We start from the raw sequence: 26004 nt of genomic DNA on the forward strand, positions 1-26004 counted from the left end.
CAAGCATACAAGAACATATTCCTCCATACCTCGAAGTAGGGGGTATGTCAATTCACTCCTACCAGCCAAATGGCACAGCAAGGGTGTTAACAGTAGGTGAGTATGAACTGGGGCTTTAGATTTAGCTTGAAATACCACTCAAAGCCAGGGATTCCATTTCCATGATCCACAGGTGAAGGTTTGCAGGCTGTCAGCCCATCCAGAGCACTGTGCACAGTAAATAGAGAAAACATTGCTTTCCCAACCAGCCACCATAATCTGCGTATGAGGATCAGCTTCAGCCTAAATGTCTCCTCCAAGAAACTATGCCCCCTGCTGCATTCTCCCCACCCATCGGGGCTTAGTCATAGGTCCTATGGCTAAGCTCACAGGTGGGCAGGGCAAAACGCATGGAGGAGGGGTAGGCAGGGTTTCTTGGCAAAGACATGTAGGCTCTATTTATGAGCTGGGGGTGCCATTAAAGTGAATCTGCTACTTTACTTTGTATATGCAAAGCATATATAAATAGGTACTTATATATTAATGTTTTAGTATTGGATGGAGTAAGAAAGGGTTAGAAATTCTGTCAGCTAGTTGTAATTTTTCACATTGAACTTGGAGTTGAACTTTCATTAATGTATCTGATAATATTTTTAATTTAAAATGAGACTTCATCTAAAGGTAAAACCACCCATACACCCCCCCTCCCCCCCATGTCTTTTTTTAAATTTTTATTTAGGGGAACTGTCAGGGATCCCCTCGATCCCCGCCGCGATGGTCCCGGCGCAGGCGCAGTGCACCGCCCTGTGCAGGGACACGGGCACTAGGTCCGGGCCGGCCGCGGCGTTCGAGTTCGCGCATGCGCAGTAGAAGCCGCGGCCGCCCGCTGGGCACCAATGGCAGCGCAGGGCGGGATATTTAAATGTCCCTGAGCTGTCATTCAGTGCCTTCTGGTCCTACCTGTATCGTGCGAATCTGAACCTGTTCCTAGTAAGTTATTTGACCCGGATTGCTCTTGACCTGCTGATTTCTCCTGCCCAGACCCTTGCTTTGCCTGACCTCTCTTCTGAATGCCCCTCATTAGATCTGACCTGCTGTTGCTGACCTGGCGTGTGACCCGACGATTCTCTGTCCGCTCCCTTGTGCTATACCGTCCTCTACGTTACCAACTCGGCCCGTCTGACTTCGCACTTGCTCAGCCATCTATCCATCCATCCCATCGGGGTCACCCGACCTCCTCACATCTGGCTCTCCCTGGTTGGAGCCCCTGGCAAACACCCCTACCACTGACAGGTGTGCTCAGTAGTGACGACCTGGTCCCGGGGTACTCCAAGTCCATCCCCACCATCAGGGGCTCTGGTGAACAAGTACCCTGGGGCTTAGACTCCGCGCTCTGGGCATGCCTGACCGGTGGAGTGCTAGTGGTGCCGCTCGGCGGTCCCTCACAGGAATCTTATATATACATTTTTCCTGCAGTCTTCTAGCTGGTCCATTGACATCATGGGCCCTGACTCTTCTTTCTAGGTGGCAGGGAGTGTCCTGGACTGAGTAGCACTCACGTAATGAGATGTTGATGCCACTAGCTCCTGATGTACTGTGAGCCAAGCCTACATGATGATGCAACCTCAGAGGTCTGTAATGGACAGGCTTGTCTTGGAAATAGGCAAACTCACATGACTGTCATTTCTTCCTGAAGAGGACCGGCAGTGCTGGATGAAGCTGAAATCTGGGGACAACACTGGAGTATGAGGATAAATAAAGCTTGGCACATTTTTCTTTAAAAAGGGGAAAAACACAAGAATGTAAAAATATAATAAGCTTTGGACTTAGCAAAAAGAAAAAAAAATGAAAAATATCTTTTAAACCGATATCTAAGGGATCTGGTTTTAGCACCATGATAAAAAGGAACTTCAGCTAGAACCCAGTCCTTCTCAAATTGGCTAAAGTCACACCAGCCCAAGGTGGAAATTTAGTGTTGTTGCCATTGTAGAGAAAGTTAAGAGTACAACTCTATATACTTTTTATATAATTTTATTTTTTTTTCTCTTAGGAGAAGGATAACCCTAAATCAGAGTTCTGCTTTCAAAACCTATTTGTCACCGTGATAAATATTTTCTTAGCTGGGACAGAAACAACAAGTACAACAATAAGACTCAGCTTTAGGATTTTGCTAAAGTACCCGGACATTTTAGGTAAGTGTGGCCAAAGGTTTTTTTCTCTTGAAAAATCATTTTCCTATTTTAATTGAAATGATGGTACTTAAGGTTTTGGTGCATTTGACAAAATGGGCAACATTATAGGATTCTGTTGATTCAGCCATAAGTATAAACCCAAATTAAATTACCAGGGTTCAATCATTTAACTGGGGTTCAACACTTATATAAATAAGACAACTGTACTTCAGTTTAAATGAACTAGAAGCAATCTCCCTTGGCTTTAGCATCAATAAGGGTTCATGTTGAAGGATGTTCTTTCTATTCAAAAACAAATGCATGTGGTTAAATGTAAAACAGAAGAAAAGACTGCTTTTGACCTGCTTTGCCTGCAGTTCAAACGCACCGCAATAGAACATGCTGTGTCTAAAGAAATACAGCACTAGGGTTGGGCTTGATGTTCGAGTCGAATATAAGTGTTCGACAAACACAAGAACAGTAAGGGCGTTCAGCGGGCTGTTCGCCCGCCATGCCCCACAATGCACCGCTCCCTGACAGTGCATTGTGATTGGCAAAAGCAATACACCTGACCACAGGTCAGATGCAATAACTGCAAAATACTTCAGTGCAATTATATGAATGGTTCCACCTCCAATATGATGCTGCTGCTGACACTAATTGTGTTCCCACATATACAGATAAACTTTACCAAACAAGTGCCACGCAATATTAATGTACTATACACAGTGCTGCAAATTTATATAGTGCATACTACAGTATATGTGCAGTCCTCATAATAAAGTGCATGTGCAAATATCATCTATGCAATATAATCATCTGACATAAATAAACTCCCACATCACTCCTTATAAAGTGCATATAATAACCAAGTGCCAAATATCACATATACAGTGTGATCAGCTTGCAATCAATGACTCCCACATGGTGAACCAAGTCCTTGTTAAATGTGAAAATTCCTTTTTAAAAATCAATATATTCTCTTAGATATTTGTGCAGCTTCCTGCCATGTTGAAAATCACCCTTGTGCAGGGGCGGACTGACAACTCATGGGGCCCCCGGGCAATAGGTGATCATGGGGCCCCTGTGTCCTTGCCCAAACTCAAAAAAGCCTATGAAAATGGTACCAGGGCATCTCATGGGGCCCCATACTGACCCCAGGCCCTCGGGCAGTTCCCGAGTTTCCAAATGATCAGTCCGCCCCTGCCCTTGTGTATTCCTCCTCCACCAGCACACATATACTGTATATTCTCACCTCCTGGATTTGACCTATAGGTTTTTAGGTCAAAAAGCACCTTTCCCTTATAACCCGGGTAGGTATATTTTTCTTTATCTCTCCAACCTCCAATCTCCTCCACACTCTAATCCAGGTTGGTCTTCCTATTCCTTATACAGCATATCCTCCAAAAATCCATAAAGAATGCACATCATAGTGTATTACTTGTATCCATCAACACATTTAAAAAGGTAAGTACACTCACATAAAAAGTGCCCAACTGGGACACTACAGTTGAACAGCTTCACAAATTTCAACTCAGGCCTTCTAAGGTGACTCCCAAAATGGTGGTTTGCAAACTTCCGGTAGTGTGGCTTGATGTCATCGGCCTACCCTACGCGTTACGTCACAGCACGTGATGTTTATCATTGTGCGGCACTGATTTGGTAAAGGTCAGGTGCAATACTTTAGTCAATCACAGCACATCATGATGTCACAAGGGGGTGGGGCCACTCAGTGATATCAACTGGGTGACCCCACCCCTTGTGACATCATCACGTTATTTAAGATCTGTCAGGTCTGCACAGCTGTCAAACGGCGGGAGCCAGCGTTGAGAGCGGAGCGGTTTTTTCTTTTTCTTCGGCAGTGGTGACGGGCATCGTGATTGACATTGGATCTATTTTGGGGGACTTTTTTATTTTTTTTTTAATAAAGGACTTGTCAAAGACTGTCTACTGTCATTTTTTTGCACTACATTTTTTATTGTTTGTGAATGAGTAGTGGTACCATGAACCCCATACCCAGTCACATAGGGGGAGCAAGGATCTGGGTGACCCCTTGTTAAAGGGGGCTTCCAGATTCCGATAAGCCTCCCACCCACAGATCCCCACAACCACCGGCCTCTGTTGTGGGGAAGAGGCCTTTGTCCCCATCAACATGGGGACAAGGTGCCCCAAAGCACCCCCTCCCATGTTGAGGACATGTGGCCTGGTATGGTTCAGGAGGGGGGGGGGGCTTGCTCGTTTTTCCCTTTCCTGACCTGCGGACTGCATGCCCAGATAAGGGTCTGGTAAGGATTTTGGAGAGGACCTCATGCTATTTTTTTTCTTAATTTTGGCATGGGAGTTCCCCTCATAATCCATACCTCCATACCAGACCCGAAGAATTTGGTATGGATGGGGAGGGGGGACCCCACGCCGCTTTTTTAATTGCCGGCAATTCTTTTTACATTACTGACAGCTGAAACAATAAAGAATGTTTTCACTACTAAAATACCGCATGACATAATCATATAACTCATGCAGTATTTTAGTAGCTATGTGGTGTTTTACCGCATACTGGGATGCATTAAGATACCGCTTAGCGAATTGTCCTGTTTCGAAGTTCGGAACTTTCTTTAGGTTTGAATGTTGGACCACGAACCAAACAGGATGGCGTTCGACCCATCACTACATAACATGACACAAAACAAGTCAAATTCAATTCAAGTGATTCCAACCACATGTCAAATGCAGGAAAACCCTGCCCATTGATTGGGGCCCTAAGAATACAATACTATAACAGTGTTCCTTAGCTGCCTCTATAATGCCACAACCAATGCAGGTATTCACCAATTATATAGAAAAAATATATATTTAATAAAGTAGGAAACTCTGGAATACAACACCCTGTTCCAAATTATTATGCAAATGATATTTTTCTCATTTACCTAAATAATTGATGTAAATAACAGTCAGCATAATTCTCATGTTATCAACTATTAAGAGTACAATTCACATTTTATTGAACAAACCTCCTAATGATAACAGTATTTTTTTTAAACATAAAAAACTTACAATGCACTGTTCCAAATTATTACGCGCAGTAAGTTTCAAAACATTTTATAGGTTGTAAAGAACTGAAAATTGTCATTTGTTGTGTTTGCAGCATATTTACTGAAATCAAAAGCTATTTCAATCAAACTTTTAACAACATTTTAACAAGTCACGTTACATTTTAACATAGGACCCCTTATTTGATAGCAGCTTCACAAGTCTTGCATCCATTGAACTTGTGAGTTTTTGGACAGTTTCTGCTTGAATTTGTTTGCAAGATGTCAAAATAGCCTCCCAGGGCTGCTGTTTGGATATAAACTGCCTCCCACCCTCATAGAGCTTTTGCTTGAGGATGCTCCAAAGGTTCTCAATAGCATTGAGGTCAGGGGAGGATGGAGGCCACACCATGACTTTCTCTCCTTTTATCCCCATAACAGCCATTGATGCAGAGGTATTCTTTGCAGCATGAGATGGTGCATTGTCATGAATAAAGATGATTTTATTACGGAAAGCATAGTTCTTCCTTCTGTACCAGGGAAGAAAGTGGTCAGTCATAAACTCCACACACTTTGCAGAGGTCATCTTTACACCTTTACCCTAAAGGAGCCGACCAGCTATGTTCCCATGATTCCGGCCCAAAACATGACTCCACCACCGCCTTGCTGATGTCGCAGTCTTGTTGGAACAGGGTGGCCGTCCACCAACCATCCATTACTCCATCCATCTGGACCATCAAGGGTTGCACAGCACTCATCAGTGAACAGGACTGTTTGAAAATTCGTTTTTATGTATTTTTCTGCCCAATGCAGCCGTTTCTGCTTGTGAGCGTTGGTTAGTGGTAGCCGAATAGAAGGTTTATGCACAGTTGCAAGACTCTGGAGGACTCTACACCTTGATGCCCGTGGGATTCCAGAGGCACCAGCAGCTTCAAATATCTGTTTGCTGTTATGTAATAGTATTTTAGCAGCTGCTGTCTTGATCCGATGCATGGATCTGGCAGAAATCTTCCTCAATGTACCTTTATTTGCACAAACCCGTCTGTGCTCTGAATCAGCCGCAAATCTCTTAATAGTGCGATGATCACGCTTACGTTTTCGTGAAATATCTAATGTTTTCATACCTCATCCAAGGCATTGAACTATTTCACTCTTTTCGGCAGCAGAGAGATCCTTTTTCTTCCCCATATTGCTTGAAAATGGTGTTCTGCTTAATAATGTGGAACACCCTCCTTTAGTAGTTTTTCCTTAAATTGGGCTCACCTGCCAATCTAATTATCACAGATGTCAGAGATTGTTTTCAGTGATCAAAAGAGCCCTGAGACACAATGCCATCCATGAGTTAAACTGAAAAAGAAAATATTTAATCTTTGTGACACTTAAATAGAATTTGCATAATAATTTGGAACAGGGTGTATGTAAACCAGCCTATTGCTGCATGTTTTTGGCCAGTGACACGGTCAACAAGGTTTTAAATAAGGTTTAAAAAAATAATCAAACCTCTCTACTCAGCTAAAGCGCAGGAAGAAATTGACCATGTGATTGGTCAGAACCGCTGTCCTTCCGTGGAGGATCGAAGGAAGATGCCATATACAGACGCAGTGATCCATGAAACACAAAGAATAGCAGATGTCTTGCCTATGAGTGTACCACATGCAACTGCTGAGACTATCGTGTTCCGAGGCTACACCATCCCTAAGGTTACAAAAATGTTATATCTTTGTACCACAAGCTGCACTGTGTGTAACCATGTGAGGTCTGGGTTTTGTGACAGTCAAAGATCTGGGATCTGCATTGGGACAACTTGCAAACATGTAAAGCTGAACTCCAGAAAAACCGCTTAATACATACAGTAGATGAAATATATATAAGGGAGCTGTTTTACCTGTCAAAGAATGTGTATTTCTGTCCAGCCAGTTCTGAAATGTGCAAGGCTCTGCCATACAGCACAGTCCTGTATGGCAGAGGAGGGGACCTAAGCTTTCTCTGCTGCAGCTCAGAAACACCTCACCACATTTCCTATACCTGAAAGCATAATTTCCATATCCTACAGCATGATCACGTGTATATCTTGCAAGCAATTTAAAAATGGCAAACCTTTGTTTTTTGGGGGTGGGGGGACCAGACAGTGAAACTTTTTTTTTTACCGTAAGCTGGCTGTAAAGGTAAAAAGTTTTTAACCTTAATGTATTCTCTGCATTAATGTACAAAAACTTTTATTACTAGCTCCCCTCCTGCACCTCTTAAATACTCACCTGAGTCCTTTCTCAATCCAGTGCTGGGCACATCTGCAGCAGCTCTGCCCCCCCTTTTCCCCTGTTTCACAGGCTTGGCTGTGAGCAGTGGGAGCCATTGGCTCCTGCTGCTGTCAGTCAAACCCTGTGACCAAAGATCCATTATCTCCTGCGCTCAAAGACTCAGATCAAACGGGTGTTAGTAAAAAGCAGCGTGTTCATCCGCTGGTGATCAGAGGTTGTGCAGCTCTATCATGAAGCTGGGGGAGCTTGATAAAACTGTAGAAGAAGATGAAAGAAAGAGCGCGAAAACCTTGCGCATTACCTCAATAAATAGTGACTAATTTTATTATTAAGGAAATATACTCACAAAGTGATGGTATAACAGGCATAAGTAACCATAATCCACACAGGGTTACAGGTGAATCCAAAAGGGGGGGGGGATGAAGGCTAACGCGATTCGAAGGGTGATCCCTAAACAGGCTGAACTGCTGTAATACTGACACTCAGTGGCTAAATGTCTCCTTGCCATGTGAACTCTGCCATACTGAAGTCCCTATCTGCTCAACCCAGCTCTGATGAAGAAGGGAGCACCCTTCGAAACGCATTAGCCTTCATTCCCCCCCCCTTTTGAATTTACCTGTAACTCTGTGTGGATTATGGTTACTTATGCCTGTTAAACCATCACTTTGTGAGTAAATTTCCTTAATAATAAAATTAGTCACTATTTATTGAGGTAATGCGCAAGGTTTGTACGCTCTTTCTTTCATCTTCTTCTACAGTCAAAACCTGTGAGCATAATGAAGAAGGGCAGGGCCGAGCCAGACTGTGTGTCTGAATAGTGGCTTCCTATGTGGCACTAGGTGGGGGGGAGGAGCCTGGGGCACCCGTGGGATACCCCAGAAGAGGAGGATTGGGGCTGCTCTTTGCAAAACTGTTGCATGAAGCAGGTAAGTATGACATGTTTATTTTTTTAATGAAAAAAATATAAAGCTTCACAATCACATTATTGCATAGAATGCATTAAAGTGGAAAAAACCTTTTGAGGTTAGAACCACTTTAATGTTACTGATTATCAAAAAATCTTTATATGATAGATTTTTCACAAATTTGACAAGCAATGTCTGTAGGTAGCCTAAAGCTTAGCACCACACATTTACAATTGGATTGTGCAATCTCCTTTAGGTCTACCAACAAGTATGTAATGCAAGATCCTATCCAGATACAAATAATTGGATAGATAAGGTAGGCTCTCATATTACATCCAAAACGTGTACATCTCATCCTCACTGCTACCATCTCCCTACTACTGCTCTCATCACCTCCTGCTGATACTTTACTCTCCTGATGACCCAAACACCAGGACTGGAAGGCATATACACTCGTGTACATCCCACTCCCATCTTACTGTCCTCACCCTTCTTCTTCTCCTAACCTCTGGGGATATCTTCCCAAACCCTGATCCTCCAGTATCTCACCCCCCAACCAGGCATCCTCTTTCTTCCGGGAATAGCCGCAATCCCCTCAACTTAATATCAGGCCCGTGCTCCCAAAAACCATCCTCCCTTTTTCATGTGCGCTCTGGAATGCCCGCTCTCTCTGTAATAAGCTCACCTCTGTCCATGACCTTTTTGTCTCCTGCTCCCTTAACCTACTAGCAAATACAAAAATACCTGGCTTCAAGCAGCAGATTCTTCTTCTCCCGCAGCACTTTCCTATGGAGGCCTCATCTGGACCCACTCACCAAGACCCAGTGGTCGGAAAGGTGGTGGAGTTGGTTTGCTTCTATCCCCACTGAGCACCTTTCAAGTCCTCCCTAACCCTCCCTCTCTATCCTTCTCTTCTTTCGATACTCACTGCATCCGGCTGTTTTCTCCCATTTCTCTGAGGATTGCAGTGATCTATTGGCCTCCTGGACTGGTGTCCCGCTTTCTTGATGATTTCTCCGCATGGCTACCCTACTTTCTCTCCTCTGAACTACCCACTATCATTCTCGGAGATTTTAACATCCCTATTAATGTCAACAACCCGGCTACATCCCAACTCTTCAACTCAACCTCATGCATTAGCACAATGTATACAGTCCTCCACTCACTCTGATGGGAATACATTAGACCTTGTTTTCTCCCATCTTTGTACTCCCTGCAACCTCACAAACACCCCCTTTCCTCTCTCTGATCACAATCTCATCACCTTCACAGTGTCCTCGTCTTCAAACACCTATCCCTCCAAGCAGCAAACAATTACCCGCAGAAACCTTTGCAACTTGAACCCTGCTCCTTTCCATTCTGCAACTGACCAACTCTAGGACAGAATCTCTCCCCTTTTCTGCCCTGACCTGGCCACTGCTGTCTACAACAGTTCACTTTCATCCACATTAGACTCACTTGCTCCTCTAACAACATGAAGCATCAGGCCCCAACCATTACAACCTTGGCAGACTGACGACACCAGAAATCCTAAACAACATAGTCGTGCGCTGGAGCAATTGTGGCGTAACACCAAATCTCAACAAGCATTCACCCTGTATAAATCTGCCTTCTTAACATACAATTCCTTCCTTCATGCTGCCAAACAAGCCTACTTTGTCACTCTTATTAATACCTTGTCATCCAGTCCTCGTCGTCTCTTCTCTACTTTTAACTCTCTACTTTCTCCACCTCCACCTCCACCCAATACCTCACTCACTGCTCACGAGATTGCAAATCATTTAAAAAACAAGACTGACGCAATTTGTAGAGGCATCGCCACTGCACAGACATCCATCCCACTTAGCATACCTTGTACTAAACCTCCCTCAACACTTTCCTCTTTAGACCTTGCTACTACCGAAGAGGTCACTAAGGTTTTCTCAGAAGCCCGTCTCACTACCTGCCCCCTGGATCCTGTCCACTCACAACTACTACGGTCACCCTCTTCTTCCATCCTATGCTCCCTCACTCATATCTTCAATCTTTCCCTCTCTAACGGTGCCTTCCCCTCCCCTCTAAAGCATGCACACATCACTCCCATACTTAAAAAGTCCTACCTGGACCCCACCAACCTGAACAACTTAATACCCATCTCCCTGCTGCCATTTACCTCTAAACTCCTAGAACGCTTAGTCTACAATCGCCTGAGCTCCTACCTCACTGACAACAGTCTTCTTGACCCTTTATAGTCTGGCTTTTGATTACTACACTCCACTGAAACTGCCCTACTAAAACTCACTAATGATCTATTAACAGCTAAAACCAATGGCCACTACTCCATACTCTTACTGCTTGACCTCTCTGCAGCTTTTGATACGGTTGACCATCCCCTCCTCCTCAAAAAACTCCACTCTCTTGGCCTCAGAGACTCTGCTCTCTCCTGGTTCTCCTACCTTTGGCAGCGCTCCTTCAGCTTTACCTATAACGCTGCCTCCTCTTCACTTCCTCTTTCTGTAGGGGTCCTTCAAGGTTCTGTCCTTGGACCCCTTCTCTTCTCCATCTACACCTCCTCTTTTGGTCACTTGATAAACTCCCATGGCTTTAAGTACCATCTCTATGCTGATGACACACAAATCTATCTTTCTACCCCTCACCTCACCCTTTCGGTCTCCTCTCGCATTACTAACCTACTAAGTGACATATCAGCATGGATGTCACTCCACTTCCTCAAACTCAATCTTTCCAAAACTGAGCTCTTAGTATTCCCCCTGGCCTGTGCCCCCTCCCCTGACTTCTCCATCAAGATCAATAATACAATCATCAGTCCCTCCCCTCATGCCAGGGTACTAGGTGTAATCCTAGACTCCCATCTGTCCAAATCTTGTAGACTTCACCTCCACAACATCTCCAAGATACACCCGTTCCTAACCTCGGAAACCACTAAGCAACTTATTCACTCCCTTGTTATATCTCGCCTTGACTATTGTCCCTCCCTCTTCATTGGCCTACCTAATCGTAGGCTATCCCCTCTTCAATCTATCAATGGGGTTGGAAGGGGCTAGGAGGGCAATGGGGATAGGATGACAGGATGGGCGACAGAGCGGATAAAGCCTGACTCCAGTGTAAGCTGCTCTCCCTGCTCTCAGTTTATCACTATACCAGGCTACCAGTGGCTGTAGAGGGTAGAAGATAGAGGGATATAGTCGCTTTCCACACTGTCCGCGTTGGTCATGGTGTCTGGGGAAGAATATGCTCCTCTGGCAGCTGCACACGCAGACTCCACGTCCTTTTCCTGCTCAAGCTCCCCGTGATAGTGGCCCTGACTGGGACACACTCACCCCCACATTATTTCCACTTGCCAAATGTGAGCAGGCAGTTTGAGCCTATGGCGGGTTAGGTAAAGAAACCTGCTGGTTAGGGACAGTGCTTAGTGCAGGAAAAGGTTCCTGGTGAGTAGGGGCAGCATTATGGACACTGTGGACCCTGTAGAACCATCCGAGGATCTCCTCCAGTGGGCTAGTGCCGCCTGGTTATACAGCATACCACCACTCCTCCAGCAGAAGCCATCCTTCAGAAATGATACAGTGTAATGCAGTACTGCCAAATAATTACTATAAAGCTTACTGTTTACTAAATGTGCGCATAGTTCCTCCAAGGGATGGCAGGGGACCTGTGGTCTCAGGCAGATTTGCAGAGCTGAATCAGTGGTCCCCTGCACCCTGGAATGGCAGCAGCGACGGACCTGGAAGGGATCTTCGGTAAGTATGTCTTACTTCATAGGGAAAAGCCTGGTAGGAATAGTTAGGGGTTTAGAGGGAGGCATGGAAGTGAAGGGGGCATATTTAGTGTGCAGTAGGGTTTAGCAAGCAGTTAACCCTTGCATTGTGTGTAGGGGGCCCAATGTAAAGGTATTTTTTTAAATACCAGTGTTCAGCTGCATATTTTTTAATGGGAGGCCATCGTTTTATTTAACTAATTTTAACACTGTTTTACATATTTTTTCTATTAATTTTTTTTTCTCATTATTAACAAGATTGCTATCTTAATGTTTCATCTTTTTGAAGGGCACCACTATTTTTCCACTTCTGACCTCTGTCCTGAAGGATCCAAAACAGTTTCAGAACCCGCACAAATTTGACCCAAATAATTTTCTAGATGAGAAGGGGGGATTCTGGAAAAAGGAGGCATTCATACCATTTTCTACAGGTAAATAGAAGGAGTGGATGGATGGATGTATTGTAACAAGATTTTTCTCATATCAGATCTCATATCAGTCAACATCATGACTGCCCTGGTTTTTCTGTTGCCCATAGGGAAGCGAATGTGCATTGGGGAAGGATTGGCAAAAATGGAGCTCTTCCTATTTATTACTACTATCCTGCAAAATTTTCACCTAAAATCTGATGAGGATCCTTCAGATATTGACATCTCTCCTCTGCCCAACAGTAACAGTACCATTCATCAGCCTTATGATATATGTTTGGTCCCCAGATAAACTCATCTTCTGTTAGATTGGCGAAGTCCAAGACTGAGAAGATCATTATTCAAGATGCTTCTATTTACAGCAATGTAGGTCAAACTTCTCACTGCAGCTTAAACATTCAGAGCTCGGACTGCAATCAGGTGCACTGGGTGAATATCCTGTTGTCAGTTATACGTGGACTGTGGAAGGGAGGATCACCTGTTCTTACTACATGGACACCTACCATGCAATCTAATTATTAGCAGCCTGGAATCATAAATGTCTCTAGCTTGAGAATTAAAGTAGATTATGCAAAATGTTTCTAGTTTTTTTTTTCTTATATTATAACACATTTTTTGCTTTGCATAAATCAGAGAAGGATTAGCTCCCTTGTTTAGTTTTTATTGCTAACCAGTTGATCTACTGCTCACAAAGGATTTTTAAGTGGTACCGATCAACACTCAATAAATAAAATTCAATAAAAACATCATTTTACTGTACACAATTTTTTTAAACTAGGGCTTTTTTTCAGCGGGAACGTGGGGGAACACAGTTCCGGCACCTCCAGCACTGAATGCATGTAATGGCAAGTGTTGTTGGAGGGTCTATTGATGCTAGTTGCTGGGTGATCTATTGTTGTTGGGGAGTCTTATGTTACTGGAGCTGGGGTCAATTGGTGCTGTTAGTGCGCACTAAATATAACCCCCTCCCTTCCATACCTCCCTCTAACCCCTAACCATTCCTACTAGGCTTTTTCCTGTGAAGTAAGATATACTTACCGAAGACCCCTTCCAGGTCCATCGCCACTGCCATTCCCGGGTGCAGGGAACCACTGATCCAGCTCTGCAAATCTGCCTGAGACCACAGGTCCCCCTGCCATCCCTTTGAGGTGACAAGATTACTCTCCACTGTAGGTGGGGCCTGTATAAGTTACCCGCTTGGGAGGAACTACACTCACACTTAGTAAAAAGTAAGCTTTATAGTAATTATTTGGCAGTACTGCATTACACTGTATCGTTTCTGGAGGACTTCTGCTGGAGGAGTGGTGGTATGCTGTATTACTAGGCGGAACTAGCCCACTGAAGGAGATCTTCAGATGGTTCCACAGGACCAGACAGTGTCCATAATGTTATATATATAAAAATGCAGCGCTGTAAATGATCAAATCATGCAAATCAACACAATAATAGTCCTGAAAAGGTGCTCAATAATTCCCAGTGCCAATGGAAAGAATGCAAACTAACCAGAAACACATTTAAAATACGCATGTGTGTAAGAAATCCTGGAGATTCCCCTCTCTCCCTCTGGTCAGAAAATGGATATGTGCTTTTTTACAGCGCTGCATTTTTATATATATATGTTTTACTGAGGATTTTTACATGCGTTTATCCTGGATGTTCAGCTGCTGTTTCTTTGAGAGCGCTCACTGTGTGTCCTTTACCTATACAGTGTCCATAATGTTGTTCCTACTCACTAGGAACCTTTTCCTGCACTAAGCACTGTCCCTAACCAGCAGGTTTCTTTCCCTAACCTGCCATTCACTCAAAGTGCGCTTGAATGATGTGGGATCTCCTATTTAACCCTTTCACTGGCAGGTCCATATGGCATACAAAACTACAGCACTGCTTCTAGCTGGCCAAGTCCAGACCTGCATTCCTCCTCTGCTATACGTTCATGGTCACTTCAGTGACCATGAACCTGTAGCAGAAATGTTCAGCAGACTCTGTTAAGCAAAAGGATAACTCTGATTATCAGTTAAAAAGCCACTGATCAAAGCTATTAACCTAAAATGTGACCCTCCCACCCTGCCGCCATTTCTCTGCTTTGTCTCAGGTCACCCCACCTGCCTATGCTGACTTTCAGGGCTTTTTTTCAGCAGGAACATGGGTGAAATGCAGTTCCAGCACCTCCAGCACTGAATGTATGTAATGGCAAGGGTTGCTGGAGGGTCTATTGATGCAAGTTGCTGGGGGATCTATTGTTGCTGGGGAGTCTTATGTTGCTGGTGGCGAAGTCAATTGTTGCTGTTACTGCACACTAAATATAGCCCCCTCCCTTCCATACCTCCCTTTAACCCCTAACCATTCCTACTAGACTTTTTCCTATGAAGTAAGACATACTTACCGAAGACCCCTTCCAGGTCCATCGCTGCTGCCATTCCCGGGTGCAGGGGACCACTGATCGAGCCCTGAAAATCTGCCTGAGACCACAGGTCCCCCTGCCATCCCTTTGAGGTGACAAGATTATTCCCCACTATAGGTGCAAATAGCACACTTGAAATTAACTCTGCTCATTGTAATTGGGATAATGAGGGAATAACACACACCTGGCCATGGAACAGCTGAGAAGCCAATTGTCCCATTACTTTCGGTCCCTTAACAAGTGGGAGGCACATATGCAAACTGTTGTAATTCCTACACCGTTCACCTGATTTGGATGTAAATACCCTCACATTAAAGCTGACAGTCTGCAGTTAAGGCACATCTTGTTTGTTTCATTTCAAATCCATTGTGGTGGTGTATAGACCCAAAAATGTTAGAATTGTGTTGATGTTCCAATATTTATGGACCTGAGTGTAGATATGTAAGTCTCTAACACCTAACAGTGGGAGTGGAAGAATGGGTTAAAAACAATATGAGCATACTTGCTACACTGCACACATGTCACAGTCCTTGTACCCATAAATATACCATAATGACTATGCTAGTCTAACAGACACATAAAGACCTTGAGATTAGGAGATTAGACACCTGAAACAAGTAAAAAAAACAGTCTCTGGTACTATGAGCAACATAAAAAGGTCCCTCTGTGCTAATATTTGTGCAAACTTCAATCCTGTGCTTAATGGCTGTACCATTTGACAATTTAACATGCTTTTGATATCAAATTGACTGTTTGTACTTAAGAAACTTTGCCAAAATAAAAGAATTTCAAAAAGTACAGTTTAAAATACATAAAATGAATCACTATCATGAAAATATAGTGAGGGAAAAAAGGAAATTATTCCAAGTGATTTTTCATATGAATAAAATTCCTGCATAATAAGGTCAAAATTTGAAATGCATAAAAAACTGTTTCTGGTACTGTGAAAAACATAAAAGTGTCTTTCTATGCCAATATTTGTGCAAACTTCAATCCTGTGCAATTCTGTGCAAAATAGTGGTAAAAAAAACATGTGCAAAACCATAAATAAGGTGCTTTCAAACTAACTTTAAATCTTCTCTTGCATTATCATCAATGTAAAACGTATAGTGCTTAAAAAGTTGTGAAAAACTATAAATAAAGTGCTTTCAAATTATGTGTGTGATCACTGCATAAAACCATTACATTTATTTAAAAATAACATGCATAAAAAAACAAATACTCTCTCACATGAAAGTGCGACTATATCCACTTCAGCCCCAAGCCATTTCTGACACTTTATTTACATTATAAAATCAGAATTTTTTGCTAGAAAATATCTTAGAACCCCCAAAGATTAAACACATTTTCTAAAGAAGAAGAGGTCCTAGAAAATAAATTGGTGGTTTTTGCATTTTTTTATGTTACATGTTAATTGTGCAATGGTTTTTCAAATGCAATTTTTGGGTAAAAACACACTTTTTTGAATTGTATTGCAAAAAAACCATAATACATAACCCAATTTTTTGTACAGTATAAAAGATCATGTTGCGGCAAGTAAATAGACACCAAACATGTCACGCTTAAAATTGCACACACCCGCGCAATGGTGATAAACGATGAAAATTCTACTATTCATAGGTGACACTTTAAAAACCTTTACAGGTTACTACTTTAGACTTACAGAGGTGGTCTGGTGCATGGTGAACACTAGCTTCCTGAAGATGTCCAATTACAGATGAAGCTAGTTGAAGCAGTGTTCCCCAGCCGATAGATCACATCTCATCCCATTCCTTCCCATCCCAGGAGCACAAGCCAGCTTCTGATTTTGGGGTGGTGGCAGCCATCTTAACGACAAACTCTGTATGTACCTGGTGCCGATCCCTAGGCACATATACATGTGAGTGTGGTGTAATTGTTAGGTTTATATGATTTTAAAAAGTTGGCTGCTTTGCACAATTAACCTTTTCCCTGATACTGTTTTTTGAGTAGCGGTGTATTGCATGGACATAAATCGCAGTCCTAGTATATGTGAATGGTCAAGTTGGCAACAAGACACACAGTTGGTCCAACCAAAAAGTAATAGAAGGTCCATCCATTATGGTGAGTGTAAATCCATGTGGGGTCACCTGGAGCAGCTGGAAGTGGTCACCTGTTTTTTTTTTTGTTACTAATGGCACCAGCACTTGTTCACCTATCTTTTGGCTTTCCAGCAACTATTTGAACTGGACTTACTGATACATTGGACATTATTTGTATCTTCTTGTATTGTCCATTTATATAACCTTTTTTTTTCCATTTTTTGCATTTTCACATACGGCAAATTAAGTAATTTTGGTTCACATTTTTGGCAGCGCAGTCTATATACACATTTATAGGGTTCACTAATGTGGAAGTTAGACACATTTTGAAGACTACAGCAGCCATAATCACACTCATCTGTGTTTTCTTTATTTTTGGTTTCTTTTGGTTTTGCCTGTGGCGCAGAGTTTTCATTGTTATGTTTACTGCCCATGATCTGACATTCACAGCGATACCAACGCTGTTTGCGTGTGTGCAGGAATGACGTGAGCATTCACTTTTGCGCGAAAATAGGGGGTAAGGGTACTTTAATTTTATATTTTTGTTTTAAATATATCATTTTTTTTAATTTTTACACTGTTGCTTTAATTTTTTAGATCACTTTTATTGCTGTCACAAATAATGGAAACATCCCATGTGAAAGCAAACACATGATAGGTATTTTTTATGGAGGGATCTGGGGTCTATGAGATCCCAAATCCCTCCTCTTCACTTGAAAGCATTAAAAACACTAAAATCTGTATTTTTGAATGCTTTAAGATTTTTAAAAATGGCACCAAAAGTTTCCAGAAATAATGTCAGGTCATTGCTTCAGGTTTACTATAAAAACGAGCCGATCAAAGCCAATCCCAGCTTTGTTCGGCTTTCTGGCCAACCAGCAAACGTGTCGGCTGGTTGCTCGGGGCTCCCGGTGGGACAGAGGATTCTAAGAGAGCTACAGAAGATGGCCAGAGGGCGTACCCTCCCACTGCTTGTACAAGAAATCGTGAGTGTTTGCTGCTAGTTAGCCACTCTGATTGCTTGCACAAGAGAGACAACTTGTGGCTCTAAATAATGGTACTGAGGTGATGCTTGCAGCTGCAGATATCACTCCGGTATAACAACTGAAAGTCGCTGGTCCGAAGTGGATATTCTGGGCACCAAGATCATATGCTTACTCCTGTAGGGGGAGCACCACTGCTCCACTATGCTCTCCTAAGATCTGGCGTGTATTTCACTGACAACTGGAAGCAGGGCCATCTTAAATATTGATTGGACCCTGGGCAAACATTTTCTTGGGACCCTACCCCCCCATGCAATTTCGCTCTCACATTAGACTAGACCCCTTCCTCCATACTACCCCCCATTATTACACATGACCCCCCCCCTTCTCCAGCATTACACAGGACCCCTCCCCTACACTACCACCATCATTATCCAAGACCTCCTCCCCCATACTACCCTCATCATTACACAGGACCCCCTCCGCTATACAACCCTCATCATTACACAGGGCCCCATCCCCCACACTACCCCCATCATTACACAGGACCCCTCCCCCACACTACCCCCATCATTACACAGGACCCCTCCCCCACACTACCCCCATCATTACACAGGACCCCTCCCCCACACTACCCCCATCATTACACAGGACCCCTCCCCCATGCTACCCACATCATTACACCGCATCCCCTTTCCTATACTACATCCATAATTATACAGGACCCCCCACTCCATACTACCACCATCAGTACACAGGACCCCCTCCCCCATAGTATCCCCATTATTACACATGAACCCCTTCTACAGCATTACACAGGGCCCCTCCCCCATACTACACCCATCATTACACAGGACCCCCTCCCTCCTACTACCCCCATCGTTATACAGGAACCCCCCCCCCCCCCCGCAGTCTCACCTTGACAGTGTCCAGAGGATGTCAGGCAAACACAAGGCACACCCCAATGAACCCTCTGGCAAAGAAGTTCTTCAGAGGGCCAATGCTCAGCAGCTTGTCTGGCAGACACTTACCCTACCGAGCTGGCTAATCACTGCACAGGCTGCAGACATAACACCCAACCAATCATCAGCACTCATAACATTCAATTCCACCCTCATTTCCTTAGTGATAGCCAAATATACTTATCAACTATTTGCCGTCAGTGCAGGTTCAAGTGGCAGCTCAACTGCTTTGGGCCCCCCATCAATGACTAGGCCCGGGGGAACTGCCCCTTTTGCCCCACAATAAAGACGGCCCTGACTGGAACTGGTATTAAACCACGCCTCAACGCAATTCGTCTATCCAGATGTCCTCAGGATGTGGTGACCTATGCTTTGATAAGAAGGTAATTTTTTTTCTGGTGAGTGATCTAACACATTATCACTGAGAAGAGTCACTGTATCTGGAACGCTTTGTATGTTTAATATTGATGATAACACAAGAGAAGATTTAGAGAGGAGAACAGGATCACACACAAAATGTGTTTGATAGCACCTTATCTATGGTTTTGCACATGTTTTTGAGTACTATTTTAACCAGAAATGCACAGGATTGAAGTTTGCACAAATACTGGTACAGAGAGACACTATTATGTTTTGCACAGTACCAGAAACTATTTTTTTAATGCGTTTCATATTTTGACTTTATTATGACTGTGCAATTACCTGTTAAAGAAGCACAATGCCGAATAGCAAATAAATACCCTGGTCAGGAAGGGGGTAAACCTTCCAGAGGTCAAGTGGTTAATCAAGAGGAGAGCGGACATATGCTTACCTAATCCTCCAATCCTCCCAGCACAAGACCGGTCCGGCACCCCATGCTCTAGTGGTCTTGAGTTGTGGACTGTTCCTGATGTAGCACTACCCCGTAGAAGTTGCTGAGTTTTTGGTCCCCCTATAGTCCTGCATAATCAGGCAACATGTATTTTCCATACAGACTTGCATCCAGTAAACAGTAGCCAGTTCTTGCACTTGTTTTTTGTATTTTATTTGGGGAATTAGAACTTGTATGGGGTGAAGGGTGTATGGGATGCCCAAGGGTGATGGCAACAGAGGCAACATTCCTGAACTATGTACAAGTCCCTTTAACAGCAAAAGAACAGCAAAAGAGCTAGCCAGCATCTCCTGGTGTACCACCCTAGACCCTAGATACTCCTTATCCAGCTGTTATGGGGAAATCCCTGGGCAGGGGATCCAGTGCCTGTCACTTTATGGGTAAGACACTTAATGGCCCCGGGAGTGTACGTCTACTCACTCAGTCTCTCTTGCTATGAGCAGATGGGTCAGTGGCTGCACTCAGGCCTTCTGCTGGGCCGATCCTTCACTGCTGCATAGGTGGTCCTCCCTCTTGGGGCCAGTGAAATCCTGAGCTTGCTTCCAAGCTTCCTTGCCTGAGTGAGCCCCTTCCCATGATTCACAGCTGCAGCATGAATTATACCCCTTGTCAATCTTGGCCCATTCAAGTGAATGGTGCTGCTCTGCAACTGCCCCTCAATTTTGTGCAATGCACATAGTGGCAGCATGCTAGTGCAGGGTTGAAGGTGTTAAAGCAGGCAGTAGGGAGGCAATACAATGCCACCTTACAGCAAGTCAAATGCTCTCTGAAGAGCAATATGAATGCAGATCGCTCCTCAGAGACCAAAACACTTGTGAACAAGCCCTAATTATTTAGTTTTTTAAATATTTTTATATAGTTTTCAGAATTTTTTTTTTTCATTTTTAACAGCCCTGTAGGGGCTTTGTTGAAATATCAGGTCTCTAAACAGACTCCTGTTGTCTCACTTTTGAGACATAGACACCTTGTATTTTGGTGCATGTGAAAAGGCATGTGTTAGCAGATGCAGGTGGTTGCCATTAACAGCTGATGGCACTGCCACACATCTACTAATCTACAGTGTGATTTCTTGGGTGTCAGGAAAGTCACAATTCTTCTCACAGGTGTGCTGCAGTTTGTCTGCAGTGTGATTGTATGTGCGGTTTTAGGTGCGCTCTCATTAAATTCTATTACACAGTGTGTTTTCTGAAAGTGCATCAAAGATGCAGCATTTCAGAATTCATAGGGGAAACCATACCTTGTGTAATAATATGAAGGAGAATGACAGTTTCTCCTGTCAGGCAAGAGAAGCAGCAGAAGCTCCCAGTGCGCCCTCCTCACCACAGATTATGACAGGGCCCAGTGCAGGTGCCCTTTCCGCCCCACCCTTATACCAGCCCTGTTGGTCAGGATCCCTCAAGAGTGCAGACCAGCCACTCCTCACTCCCTCCCACTGCTTCTAGAGTTTCCTCCAAAGCACTAGAGCAGGGGAAAGTCCCAGAGAGATGGTCTGCAGAGCCTCTCAGCTCTGCCCTGAATTTAACCTCCCTCTGACTATTACATAGGGTACTGCTCACCCTCTAACTAACAATTTGGAATCTAGCTCCCCCTAGCTATCTAAGAGGGTGCTACACTGACATCATCAAGCCCAGAGCAGGCTTCATAGACTAGGAATAGTCCACTGATGGACAAGGGGGGAGTGCCGTTTTCCAGTGAAACAAAGGATCGGGTCAGTATTAGCTTTCTCCTCACCCCTAGAAAAAACAAACAGTTGACCCATGCAGTGCGAGTACAGCCCCACTACATGGGATAAAATGTATCGCACAAGGTGAACCAATGTAACTATGTAAAAAAGGTGCCTTACCTAAACTTTAGCTTTAGGTACTTTCACGTTCCCTCTTATTTTATTTCTTGTATTGTTGTCTATTTTGTAATATCTTTTTCTGTAAATTTGTTTTACTTGCTTAAACAAGGGTTAAAGCTGAGTTCCAGTTGAAAAAAAAATATATACAAGTCAGTAGCTATGAAAACTAGGTGCCCACTGCGCATGCTCAAGAAGCGCTGCGCTTTGTGAATGGTCATATAGTCTTCTGGGACCTGTCACGTGTCCCAGAAGACTACGGAGAGAGAAGAGGAGGACAACTTCTGCTTCCGATCACCTAGGCAATCACAGTGGAAGTGGGAGCTGTTACCTGTCAAATTGCTCCGTAAAGGTGCCAATCCTTAATGGGGAGCGGGGGACAAAGGCTTAAAGCGAAACGTCCCCTTTTGGGTGGAACTCCGCTCAAAGATTTTGAAATATTATTTCTGAATGCTTCAGACCTGCCTCTTGTAAACAGAAGAGCTAAGACTTGTGACTGGAGCACCATGTGACTGCAGATTTTGGTGACTTAAAAGGGACAGTAGGAGTTTTTTTTCAGGTCACACCAGAACAGTAATGGAGGGAAAATCTTACATTTGGGCACACTATTTCTGATGATCCTAGTGTCATCCGAGGATTTCCGCACTTTAGAAGAATTTCTTCTCACTTCCTGTTTTGGCTATGAAACAGGAAGCGAATGGAAATCTGTCCTATGGTACACAGATGCAAAAAAACTGACACGGATTATAACCGTCCCTTACTTTAGCCAAAATTTAAAAAAAAGAGTTGCCTTTAGTTCTACTTTAACAAGGACTGTGTTTGGGATCATGTATGGAACCTTTACACTTAGCCTGGACACCAATATGTTATCTCAGTTATTACCTTGCAACTGCTGTTGTAATTTACTTTGTATTTTTAAATATTGAAACTCTAATGAGTTCTATGTGATTTTTTTTAATGGAGAATTTAGCCTACCCACCTCATAAAAAGGAAGCAAATTTGTTTGCCAACTTCCGCCTTTTGAGAATTCATGCTGACTATTGCTTATAGAATTGTTTTCTAACAGAAACTCTTTTAGCAAACTCTCAGGTATCTTCCTGACTATATAAATGAAACTAACAGGTTTGAAGTTACTTGGTAAAGACTTTGATCCCTTTTTTAAATTTAGGCACCCCATTGGCCATGCATCAATCTAGTCATACCAGTCATTAAAGAGTCTCAGCTCATTGAGAACACATGGGTGTAAGCCATCTGATCCAGGTGCTTTATTCACCATTTTTTGTCTAAAAGTTTCTGACCTAGAAACATTTACCAAAATGAAGATGGGGAGGGGAGATTGTGACGTTTCATCTCCTCCAATCACAGAATGCTTTACATTCACTGTAAAGAATGCAAAATGTTTTCAGAATGGACAAACTGCAGTGAAACCACCAGAAAGTCTGCACCAGTTACAGTGGCAGTTCAGAGATAGGGGTTAGCCTCCCTCCCTACTCTGGCCACATGACTGAGCCGAGGGGAGGACTTCCCCTCACTCTGAATTGCTACTGCATCTTGTCTTCTGGTGTGGTGAGCGTGTTTAGGGAAAGGGGAGATATGTACTGCAAGGTCAGCACTGGGAAAGGTGGTGTCTGTACTGAGGGTTCTGTACTTACCCATTGTAATGGAATTGAAGATATCTGTAGGCCGGGAGTGTATGGCAGGTGTACGGAATGTGCCAAATCTCTGTTGACCCTACAAAATGGGTTTGAATATAACTCTTGTTGAAGCTAAAAGGGTGCTAAAAGGGTGCTACTGTGTTCTTTGACTCAGGTTTGGGGTGGCCAGACCTCATTATTGCCACATCCACCACAAAATGACTGCATTTATTATGACCCAACAGAAACAATTGTTATTGTAGTTTGACCACTTTATTACTATCAGGTATAGACAATTTAAAGCCAATAGAGGTTGTTTTTGGGTTTAATTTATTTCTAACACCGTATTATAATGCTACACTGGTATTAGCAAAGTGCATTCCCATAAAGTCAATGGATTTGTTATGAAACAATGCTTGATTTTTATCCTAACAAGCTATTTTCCCTGATAAAATATACTGTTCCACCTTAATAAACAATCCTCACCAAACCATGCGTCCATGTCCCAGTTGGGGAATCCTATATTACTGCCACTGCATCCAAGATTTTTCTAACAGTAAAGATTGGTCTCTTTTACAGGTTCTTTATTTCATATTCATATGTTATATATTACATTGACTTATTCACATACCATTCTCAGGCCTAGCAGAGCCTACAATGATGTTTCCTGAGAGGTATCTCACACAATCATGGGGTGGACAGACAGATTCTTGTCAAATGATGTCCATGGTATGAAATAAATTCAGGACCCCAGAATGTGCTATCACTTAGAACTTTATACAGAAAACCTTTAAAGTCCATAATAATATTGTTTTATTTTTTAAAAATTGTAAAAGTGATAGGTGCTCTTGAAATATGAACAAGATATCCAATACAATGGTCCTTCAGTGAGGCACAGCCAACATTTCATATTCACGGGGTCTAGTAGCATTGCTGTTGGGTTCAGGTGTAATGTCTATGTCATTTATGTCCACAGTGGGTTTCAAAGTAAATCTCTGAAGAATGGTTGTTAAAAAAAGGAAGAGTTCCATGCGAGCCAGACCCTCGCCCATACACACACGTTTTCCTGGAAAATAAGAGAGGGGAAAAACACATTAAAATCATGTCATTTGCTAAAGGCTTAGGCCAGGGCTGGATTAAGGGAGCTGATGCTTTATGCACAGCCCAACTATGGTGCCCCCTTAATCCTTTCATTGCTTAAGTGACATGACATTAAGTACAGGCATTGGCACAGGCAAGGTTTGCAAAAGTGTCTTTTCTGAATTCTAAACGTTGTGCAGCATGGGAAGCAAATAAAAAGCTGAGGCCATGCTAGTCGGATCAAAGTAAGTATTACTTGTGAAGAGGGAGAGAGAAATCAGTCAGTTCAGGGCAAAGGGACAAAAAGGATAAGTGCACCTATCCTTTAAGGGTGGGATAATTATGGGAAAAAGTCAGGGGTGCCCCCTTCCTTTGGTGCCCTAAGCATGTGCCTGCTTGGTACTTTTTCTCAGTGCAGTGCTCCCCCTCTCCCTTCATGCTATTTGTTGGTGCCCCTCACCTATTAGCCCAGATAACATGCATTTTTATTTGACAGATTTGGCTCCCTTTGATTACAGATGGCATCAGGTTCGGCATTCAAACTTTTTCGTAGTGCGTTGAACCCTCTTTAGACTGAACCCAGGGCAGTTCAGCTCATTTCTAGCTTAGTTCCACTTCAACTTTTTGGATAAAGTTTTATTTTCACTAGACTCTGAAAATAACAGTCACTTTTGAAAATAAAAAAAATGATCCTGATTAGTGATGAGTTTAGGATCAGGCTTAAGTTTAGTCATAACCAGAAGTTAGCCGTTATTTCTGGGCCAATAAGCTGAAGACTCCTTGCCTCAGGAGCACAAATGGATGGGAACGCTTGAGACATACTAGACCTAACACAAGCATATGGCCATATTAGGTGAATGATGTCCTTATTATAACCCGTCCCTTTTTAAATGTTCATAAGCAGGGTTGGGTATTTCCTCCCTACAGCTCATTGTTCCAGAAATGACAGCTAACTACAGGATTTGAGACAAATTCAAGCTCATCCCTAATCCTGATATGTTAGCTTTGTGTATTAAGCCTATTTGTAATCAGGGCTTTCTTTCTAAGAGAATAGGTACAGGTACTCCCCTCTTCAAAGGAAGCCCTTGGCTCTGCCCCATAACCACCACTGAGCACTGTACCTTGGTTCCACCCCCTTACCCAGCTTACTGTACTTCCCGTTTTAGAGAAAACAGATCCAAGTACCATTTTTTTTGTGGTGCTAAGTAATTTGTATTGAACGTGCTGCTGAAAAAAGAAGTAAAATAGATCCTCTGCAGCCAGCAACAATAGACCCCCCACCAGCAACAATAGATCATCTAGCAACAGTAATCCACCCTGGAAATAATAGATCTCTGCAACAATACCCCCCCTTCCCCAGCAACAATAGCTACAAATGATCTCCCAGTAGCCAGCTAGCTTCAAAAGAAACTTCAGAAATCCTCCCTCAATAGTTGACCCCTCCCAGCAACATGAGAACCCCCAGCAACAATAGACCTCCCCAGAAACAATAGATCCCCCTGTCCCCCTGCACAAATAGATCTACCCAGCAACAATATACAGTATCCCCCAACAATCAGCTTCATTAGACCCTCCAGCACACGCCAGCATCCCTTACCATTACATACATTCAGTGCTGGAAGTGCCAGAACAATGCTCACCTGCACTCC

General features: G+C 43.3%; 2 protein-coding genes across 4 annotated transcripts in view; one reads left to right on the top strand and one right to left on the bottom strand.

Moving 5' to 3' along the window:
* Positions 1-12983, top strand: part of LOC149437896 (cytochrome P450 2C8-like) — a 33519-nt gene extending 20536 nt beyond the window's left edge. Inside the window, exons 6-9 of one of the 2 annotated variants that reach the window (XM_089660497.1) lie at positions 2030-2171; positions 6689-6876; positions 12386-12527; positions 12813-12983. In XM_089660497.1, coding sequence (XP_089516623.1) covers positions 2030-2171; positions 6689-6876; positions 12386-12527; positions 12813-12832 — 492 coding nt within the window. In that variant the 3' untranslated portion in view covers positions 12833-12983. Of the gene's footprint in view, positions 1-2029; positions 2172-6688; positions 6877-12385; positions 12528-12634 lie in introns of both variants that reach the window. The other variant, XM_089660496.1, reaches the window with a different exon arrangement.
* A 10605-nt stretch (positions 12984-23588) lies between these two features.
* LOC149437897 (cytochrome P450 2H2-like) overlaps positions 23589-26004 on the bottom strand; it is a 42300-nt gene continuing 39884 nt past the window's right edge. For both annotated transcript variants that reach the window (XM_089660494.1, XM_089660495.1), the window contains exon 9: positions 23589-24341. In XM_089660494.1, the coding sequence (XP_089516620.1) occupies positions 24160-24341 (182 nt within the window). In that variant the 3' untranslated portion in view covers positions 23589-24159. The remainder of the gene's footprint in view (positions 24342-26004) is intronic.

The sequence above is a fragment of the Staurois parvus genome, unplaced genomic scaffold, assembly GCF_062004578.1.
Source record: "Staurois parvus isolate SC_StPar_1 unplaced genomic scaffold, SC_StPar_1.0 ptg001249l, whole genome shotgun sequence".
Classification (NCBI taxonomy): Eukaryota; Metazoa; Chordata; class Amphibia; order Anura; family Ranidae; genus Staurois; species Staurois parvus.